Source organism: Crocodylus porosus, unplaced genomic scaffold, assembly GCF_001723895.1.
Source record: "Crocodylus porosus isolate Cpor-Errol unplaced genomic scaffold, CroPor_comp1, whole genome shotgun sequence".
Taxonomy (NCBI): Eukaryota; Metazoa; Chordata; order Crocodylia; family Crocodylidae; genus Crocodylus; species Crocodylus porosus.
In genome coordinates, this window is record NW_017728931.1 from 4,340,197 (window position 1) to 4,349,620 (window position 9,424).

A 9,424-nucleotide genomic window follows, 5' to 3' on the forward strand; every position below is an offset into this window, starting at 1 on the left:
TGCCGGGCCGCCGGAGGGGCGCGGGGGCGGGCTCAGGGTCCCTGGGGTCCGCCGCCTGGGAGGGCAGGGGCCTCTGCGCTGGGCGCCCGCACGGGTCAGTCATGCCGAGGAGGCGATCGAGGTGTGGGAGATACAGAGAGAGAGAGGCTGTGCGTGTGGGAGAGAGACTGAGTGTGTGTGTAAGGCTGTGTGTATTTGTGTATGTGTGAGGGAGAGAGGGGCCGGGTGTGTGTGTGAGAGAGGCTGTGTGCATGGGGGGAGAGAGGCTCCGTGTGCGTGTGAAGCTATGTGTGTGTGTGAGGCTGTGTGTATGTGTGTGTATTTGTGCGTGTGTGTATGTGAGGCTGTATATGTGTGTGTGAGGCTGTGTATGTGTGCATGTATGAGAGAGAGGCGGTATGTGTGTGTGCGTGCGTGTGTGTATGGGAGGGAGAGAGGCTGTGTGTGAAGCTATGTGTGTGTGTGTGGTGGGGGGGAGTTCAGGCCCCCCTGTTGGTAGTTGCCTGCTGCGCGCGGGCCGAGCAGGCAGCCCGCGAGCTGCCTGGCACACGCGTGGGTCTGGTGGCCGCGGTGCCAGGAAGGCCTCCCCTCCCGCACGCGCGCCTGCCTGGGGCTGTTCAGAAGTCTTGCAGGGACTTTAATTCCTCATCTCTCTACCCCGAGCCCCCCTGCCCGCCGCCAGTCTATATAGATCCCCGCCACGCACCCACCCAGCCTGCCTGAAGCTTCTGCGGAGCCTTTGCGGGGGCGATCCGCGAGTAACACTGTCTCTCCCTCCCGGCGCCGCCCCGGCAGAGCAAACGTACGGCGAGGTGAACCAGCTGGGCGGCGTGTTCGTGAACGGCAGGCCCCTGCCCAACGCCATCCGGCTGCGCATCGTGGAGCTGGCGCAGCTCGGCATCCGACCCTGCGACATCAGCCGGCAGCTGCGCGTCTCGCACGGCTGCGTGAGCAAGATCCTGGCGCGCTACAACGAGACGGGCTCCATCCTGCCCGGCGCCATCGGGGGCAGCAAGCCGCGGGTCACCACGCCCAACGTGGTCAAGCACATCCGAGACTACAAGCAGGGCGACCCGGGCATCTTCGCCTGGGAGATCCGCGACCGGCTGCTGGCCGACGGCGTGTGCGACAAGTACAACGTGCCCTCGGTCAGCTCCATCAGCAGGATTTTACGCAACAAGATCGGGAACCTCTCCCAGCCCGGGCCCTACGAGGGCAGCAAGCAGCCGCCGCCGCAGCCCGCGCTGCCCTACAATCACATCTACCAGTACCCCTACCCCAGCCCCATGTCCTCCTCGGGCGCCAAGATGGGCAGCCACCCGGGCGTGCCGGTCACCGCGGCCCATGTCAGCATCCCCCGGTCCTGGCCCTCGGCTCACTCCGTCACCAACATCTTGGGGATCCGCACCTTCATGGAGCAGACAGGTCAGTGGTCCTGCCCTGGGGATGCCGTGCTGGGGGTGGGGGGTGGGTAAGGCCTGTGTGTGCCTGCAGAAGGGGGTCACTGTTTGGCCGGACTAGCTCAGGCTGGATCCCCCTCCCCCCACAGCATATATACACACACATATTGCTGTATAGATATATATACTGTATATATATGTGTGCGTGTACACTTATGTATACTGCTGTATGTATATGTTCGCATGTATGTATATACTGTATGCATGCTGTATATATAGGTATGTATGTGTGCTGCACGTATGCTGTATATATGCTGTATATATATGTATACTGCATGCGTTCTGTGTGTGTGTGTACTCTCTCTCTCTCTGTGTGTATATATATATATATATAGTGTATCTCTCTCTCTATATATAGATATAGATATAGATATAGATATAGATATAGATAGAAATGCATACATATATCACCGGCAGACTCTTTATGTTTGAAGAAGGGTGTTTGTGCCTGAAAGATTGAAAAGAACACTTTTCCCAACTATTTAGTTGGTTTAATAAAAGAGTTCACATCTACTCAAAGAACCTTGTCTGCCTCTATATGTATACTGCATGTATGCTGTATATATGCTGCATATATGTACACACGTATATGTACTGTATGCATGCTGAATATGTATACTTTATATATGTATACTGAATGTATGCTGTATGTATGCAGTACATATATTTACACACATATATTTTGCTGTATAGATATAAATTGCTGTATAGATACATATATTGTTATATAGCAATTTATATGTATAGTACATAGTGTGCATACACACACACACATATAGTATTTGTGTATATTGGGAGGTCCAACCTGAGACTCTCTAAAGGAGCCTGATTTTCAGTACACAGCTTCTAAAGGAAACCAACCAGGCTGCCGATTTTTGGACACATACACACACATTGGTATATATCCAAAAATCAGCAGCCTGGTGTGTGTGTGTGCGTGTGTGTGATCATCAAGATACGGTATAGAAAAGATATCTAGCTCCTTCGCTTCAGAAAAAAAGAAGAAGAAGAAAGAAATAAAATAAAAGAAAAGAAAAGAAAAATCCATGCCCATGGGCCCTCTGGGTTTTTTTTTTGGTTTTTTTTTTTTGAGTTTTTTGTGTTGTTTGTTTGTTTTTACCCGGAGCCCAGGGAGTTATAGGCAGGGTCTGTGGGGCCAGTTCTACCAAGAGCGCAGACATCTTGAACTTTTTATGAAAAATGTGGAAAATATTTTCGCGGGGATGATGGATTGCCAAGTGCACACATTCGGAGCCCTGCATTTTCCCCGCAAAGAAATATATCTATCCATCTAGCTATGTATCTCTCTCCGTATCTCTTCCCGTCTCTCATTCCTATGTACCTATCTATGGAATAAAAGAATCCAAGGGCAGCGAATTCACGTTCCCGATCCCTTTTGCCAGCTCTAAACAGCTGGAGCCTAGATTTTTTTTCCTTTGAGAAATTCCCCTTGCACCCAGGCTCCTCGGTGTGTACAGGCTCCACGGACAAACTCTGTAGTCCCTGGGCCGGGGTTGCCACACTAGCACGGACGTGCTCTTAATAAAGAAGAAACGGTTCATGTGGATATTACAGACGCACAGGAAAGTAGGGCTAGCAGGGCCCTCAGGGGATCACCTCGTCCAACCTCAGCTCAGGGCAGGATTCTCCTTGTTAAAAATGTCAGGCAGTTCCCCCTTCCCCCTACAATTTACCAGCAATTCTGTATTTTTAGGATATCTTCCCCTTCTTTGATTTGATTAACCTAAGCCCCGCTTCAGTGCAAGATCACCGGTTTCTCTTGTCTGTGTTATAGCTGGAGCGGGGGAATGCCCTTTTTCCCGTGCACAAAAACCTCCGGTTAAATCCAGCGCAAGAGTTTGTGTCCCCGCCGTGCTGGATGTGTAAAATCCCGCTGTCACTTGGGGAAATCTCCCTGGCCGGACTGGGAGCCGGAGCCTCTCGCATTATTAGCAGAACTCAGGGCAGTGGAAAGGCAAAAAGAAGAGAGCGATGCGATGACAGCGCCGGGGGATGTGTTTTAGCTGAGAGTCAGGCAAAGCTGCTCATAATTTAGACCATCAGACTTCGCATTGGAGTCTCGTCCCGTCCCTTCCCCCCCCCCCAGTCTGTTTTTCTTTACACCGCGATGGGAGATCTCCCTCCCCCGCGCCCCGGCTCAAGTCTGGGCAGGGCGACACGGCTCAGCGAAGTGCAGTCCCTCCGGATCTGGGAGCGGGGAAGCAGTCTTACCCTGAAAGGATCCCCTCCACCCGGATCGGGTTTTCAGCCGCTCGGCTGAGTAGTAATCGCTCCGTGAGAGAGAAAGCCAGCCTTGTCCTTCTCGATAAATCACCGCTTGCACATTAAAGATGAGGCGCTTGTCCAAACGATTCGCCACGCAGCATTGATAGTAATTCGTGTTCCAAGCAGTAATCAGCAAACCCGCTTTAAGTGGCCCCCGAGGCAGGGAGATCTTTCCCCCCTAGACTGTAGAGAGGTGCTGAGTGATCCCTCTGCCACCTACGGCCCTTGGGCAGTTTCCTAACGAAAGCGAAACAAGCCCCGGGCCCAGGTAGTAAAAACAAAAAACCCCGAGCCCTCCTTGCTGGCTGCTTCTTGGCACAGGATCGGGCCCTCCCCAGGTTTTCTGAATCGCCTCCCAGCCCTCCCTTCTGTAGCCCTGGGCACGGGATAAACCAGCCAGGAGCCGGGCTGGGGCCTGAGTGCATCTGCTAATGAGTCCAGCGATCTGTTTCCACCCCAGGGGCTCTGGCTGGGACAGAGGGATCTGCCTACCCACCCAAAATGGAAGACTGGCCCGGTGTGAACAGAACTGCCTTCCCTTCTGCACAGGGCGTCAATGGGCTGGAAAAAGCTGCCATGGAAGCAGACATCAAGTACCCACAGGTAACTCCTTCCCTCTACGCATTTGCAGTTGGGGAGAGGGGAGAGGACTGGACTGGGAGATCTTAGCCAGGCCGTAGGGAAGCGAGAAGGGGGAAAGAAGCGTGGAGGATCAGGTGTGGAGAACCCCCCCCCCCCCGTGTTTGTGTGCGCGTGTGGGTTCTTTGCTAGAACAGCATTTCTCATGAAAGTGGGGGGGAAATAGATGTGCAGCTGAGATCGCACCCGCCGGTTGCGGTGTGTCCACACGCGCACAAATGCAACCGGGTTCTGAGCCGGGGCTGCCAAACTCGTGGGGCAGCTGAGATGGATGCAGTGAAGGCGGTGTACGGAATGAAAGGGCGTGCACTTACTTTGGTGATCTGATTTTGAACCGCGATGAAGAGATTTTTTTGGTTAAACCTGTATCAGGCTGAGATCGCATGTCCCGGCAAATACAAGTGTCAACAGAGCGGGAGAGGGGGGTGGGAATATCGTTGTGTAACTAAAACGGATGCAATCAGGCCAGCCGCATTTGCTGGTGTGCACGTTTGCACACCTAATAAGGTCCGCTTGGAAGCAATCGATGTTAGCTGCAAATATTCCCACCGCAGCTCAGGACCTACGCTCAGCTCTGTGTGCCCGTTCAGAGATGCGTTTGCATGTGCTGATCACATCGCTCACCCTCGGATGCATGCGATCCCTCAGTTTTAATGTATACCAGTATTTTTCCGACCTCTGTTCGGGGGTAATTTCCTTTGCTGCAATTATTTTGATCGATCTCCCTCTCTTCTCCCGCACTCTGCTGAGCAAAAGAAATCGAATTGGGAATCGAATTGTCCAGAATTGCAGTGTAAACACCTGTGGATGATAAGAAAAGGCAGGCTTTTTTGCACGAAGGATTTTGAACCTGCAAATGCTAGGGAATGTCGATTATTGCTTTGGTTATGTGAGCCCTAGGCATCAATACACGTGGGTTGCATGCTTGTATGTGTACATGTACGTGTATGCGTATGTGCATGTGTATGCGTGGAAGAAGTGTATATGAATATGCATATTCATGTATATGTGTATGTAAGTAAGTGTATAGGAATGTGCATATGCATGTGTATGTGTGTAAGCGTATAGGAACAGGCATACGTGTATGTTGTGTGTGTAAGTGTGTAGGAATATGCATATGCATGTGTATGTGTGTAAGTGTATAGGAATATGCATTTGCATGTGTACGGGTATACCGTGCCAGGGGGTAAGGAAAGGCACCTTGGGTACCCTCAGATCTCCTTTCAGCCCTGGCTCCCCCTAGTGACTTAGGCGAGGATTGAGACCCGGGTCGCGCACTGTCCGTAACAACAGATCTGTCTCCCCCACCCCTGTCCACAGCCGACCCCCGGGCTCTCCACCATGGGCAGCTTTCTCCCGGCCTGCGCCTACCCTTCTTCCAACCAGCACGGAGTCTACGGCGGACCTGGAGGAGGTTACATCACTCCAGGCCACCACTGGCAGGCACAGAGCAACGCCTTGGCCCATCACGGGCCTGGAGTGACCGTGCACGGCGGGGATCTGGCCACCGCCATGGCTTTCAAGCACCCCGGCAGAGAAGGTAAGGGGCGCCCCTAGCGGAGAAGGGGACGCGGGTCCCTTGCCAAGGAGAAGGTTTCCTGGGTTCCTGACCCTTGGGCTCGTGGGGGAGGACACTGGGGGAGCGCGACGGGAACAAGGGAGAGCCACCTGATTAGCGTGCATATTCGGGGGTGTCTGTACACACGCTCACCCCGGGATATCTCGTCTAGAGACCATTCTGTTATCTAACAGTCGCCCTAGAGATGTGGACACACATCTAAACAGAAATGCGTGCATACACACACACATGCACACATTATATAAATAACGATATCTAGAGAGAGAAATCTCCAGAGATAGGCAGATAGATCTAGATGTATACTTATACCTGATTTCTATACCACGTTACAGCTATTTCGAACAGTGCTACTAATATTATTGTTATATATAATGATCTATATATATCATTATAGATCATTACAGAGCGTGAATATATCATATTCATGGGAACAGACTTCAGCTGCCATAGATAGATAGTGAAGCGACTGTAGAACAAATGAAGCTCAGAGCAAGATGTAAGAAATCGGTATGTTCTGGTCCATGTAACTCGTCATTTGAGACAGAACACGGACATGGGGCATGGGATATAGTTTTTGTCTTTCCTTTCAATCTCTCTCTCTCTCTAGCTCTCCATTTACCTACATTTTACTTACATTTGTATAAACTGTGTATATTCAGATACGTATCTATTTAGGTAGAATAAATATCTAAATCCATATATGCATGGATGTATATATCCGTGGATATATAGCTGCCTATTCCAGATAAATACACGTAGCAGGTGTATATAAGTAATGTATAAACGTTTATACATAAAATTAAAAGGCAGTTATATATAAAAAACTGCAGTCTGTGGTAGAGAAGAATGTATACCTACATTAGATTATGAATATTATAAAACATATCATTATATATTTATATATATATAAAAATCATGCATATATTCGATGACATTACTATTTTTAAAAACATCTGTTGGGCGCCTTGCATAGGTTTTAGAACATCCGCAGCATCCATACGACTTGAGAGTCAAGATAATCTCAAAATGTCTAAGGCACATTTTGCTAAGTGGATGTAGTTGGGGTGTTTGCATCAAACAGATATAAATGTAGAAGTAGACGCAGAAATGATATTCGGCTAATTCTGCGTTCCCCGGCAAAACTTGCCCTCCTCTCCCCACACCTTGCAGGTGGCCGTGTGTCCAGGTGGAAGGTACCTGGGCATCTTCTGTCTCTTGGCGACCTGGCCCAGCCAGTATGGAAGGTCCCGGGTTAGCTTTCCACCACCTTGCGTGAAACCTGGCTTGTCTGCATCGGGGCCCGTGTCCGAGAGGGAAAAGAGCCCAGTGAGCAGGCAAGGCAAAAGGCATCTCCCCCGCCCCGTGTGTCCCCGCTGAGGAAGATGCCTGAGGTATCATGCCTGTTGCTAGCACAAACACCATGCCCGCAGGTGGGCTTCCAGAACTGCACACGGCACTTGCTAGAGACCCAAAGCCATGCAGGAAGGGTTAGCTGCAGGATCACATGGAGCCTAATTCCCCACCCGATGGAGCACTTTAGCTCGGCATTTACTAATCTCTTCTAAAAGCAATGACACACGAGTTGCTAGTAGCACGTGTCCCTTCCCGTTCGGCCACTGCCACACTCGGCTGAAAACATTCAAATGCACTAAGGAGATTTTAAAAAGAGGATTTTTTAACCAAAAAAAAAAAAAAGGTTTTTTCCCAATGATCTAAAATAATTCCCGAAAGTGGCCCCGGTCCAGGTCCTGTGTGCGAATGGTGGAACCTCTCCAGCCCAACAGATTTCGGACCGGAGAGCAGGAAAAACATCACTATCTCAGACTGGAAATCGGATCTTTTCCACCTCTTAATTTTCAAGCGGGCGAGATGGAAATCTCCAAGGAAGCAGAAAGACCTAGAGCAAACATTCAGCTTTTAATTCTTTAAGACAAAGGTCTCTTTCTTAGAGGAAGCTTCCTATGTCCACAGCGAATATTGTGTAGAATCGGAGGGCAAAGAAATTATCCAGGGATATTCCTTATCTTACGATAAATACAGAGAAGGGACAGACGTTGAGCAATAGAGACAGTCATTGTTAGTAATCGTAATATAAAATAAACGTATTTGACTGGAGACTCTCCTTAAATAAAAACGATTCACGTTATAAATCTTTTACTTCGGTTATATTTTGCTTCCCTCGGGGAATATATAAAAAAAGATGCCATAAGGGTATAATAAGAGAATCACATGTTTCTCATTTGAACAGGTTCTTCAGACTCTAGTGCGTGTGTACTCGATATATATGCACTGTAGTACATATTCATTCAAACTTTTTTACATTTTTCTCATATTAATCACGTTCATTCACTTATGGAGGCTTTTTAGATTTGATAGATGGTTTCATTTAAAAAGTGGTAACTCATCTGTTCTGGATATAACTTTTTGTGGGGAGGGAGGGAGTTGTATAGTATTTTTCACATTTGCGATTGATTTCCTATTTACTAGCTAATTTATGTAGGATTGCTTTATTATACTTTTAGAGTGTCTATGCTACTAAACTCTGCTAGGAGTTGCAGCGCCATTACCGCTGATGAGTTACTGTGTATGATAGTTGGTGAAAATTAATAGTTCTAGACTAAGGAATGATGAGCTACCCATATAGGGCTATCTCTACATCGATCAGTGCATGCTTTTCATTTCTCTTGATAAATTAGGCTGTATAATTTCCTCCTAATCCTCAAGTGATTTAGGAGTCAAAATATCACCGAATTCTAAAGGGATTTAGACGTTTATATTACCTATTAGACGTCTATTATTAGGCATTTTGGAACATTTTATCCCTGAAGTTGTCAATGCAGAAAGCTTATAGATAGCATTTTCTACGAACTCATTAAAAATATCTTTCCATTCTATTCAGACTAGTTTTCTGGTTCTAATATACCACGTACATGCAAGATCTATGTTTTATAAAACTGCTGGGTGGAGCTGATCGAAAATAACCCATCAATTTTGGTTAAAAAATCTGCATTATTTGGGCACGGCAGGACTGGAAACAGAAAACAGCATTGTAACAATAGGTCCAAGTAAGATACCAGAGCGCGTAGAAGTTATTTTAGCTCATAATAACGAGTCTGTAAGGCGACTCTCGTGTATAATAAACAGGAGCAGACACACTGACATTCCCTGCTCCCACAATCATTAAACTGCCAATCATTAAATAAAACTCCCTCCTCCCCAGAGTGGGTCTCAATCTCTTAAAACCCCCTATTCCCAAATTGGTGACCACAAAAGGAATGGTTTTGACTTTTTCTGTGCCACTGGTGTGGTCGCACCCACCTGAAATCATTGTCGATAGGCTCACAGCAAAACCAACGTGGCAATTAAAAAACAAATCAGGGCACCCAAATTCATTTGTGGACAGACGTTCTGCAGAGTAACCCGGGGCAGTGCGGGGGTGGGGTGGGGAGAGATTAGGGGA

At 48.4% G+C, this 9,424-nt stretch overlaps 1 protein-coding gene across 1 annotated transcript in view; it reads left to right on the top strand.

Moving 5' to 3' along the window:
- The window catches only part of PAX1 (paired box 1), a 14,820-nt gene that overhangs the window by 1,349 nt on the left and 4,047 nt on the right, over positions 1-9,424 (top strand). Inside the window, exons 2-4 of the mRNA XM_019543852.1 lie at positions 796-1,425; positions 4,207-4,349; positions 5,706-5,925. Of these exons, the coding sequence (XP_019399397.1) occupies positions 796-1,425; positions 4,207-4,349; positions 5,706-5,925 (993 nt within the window). The remainder of the gene's footprint in view (positions 1-795; positions 1,426-4,206; positions 4,350-5,705; positions 5,926-9,424) is intronic.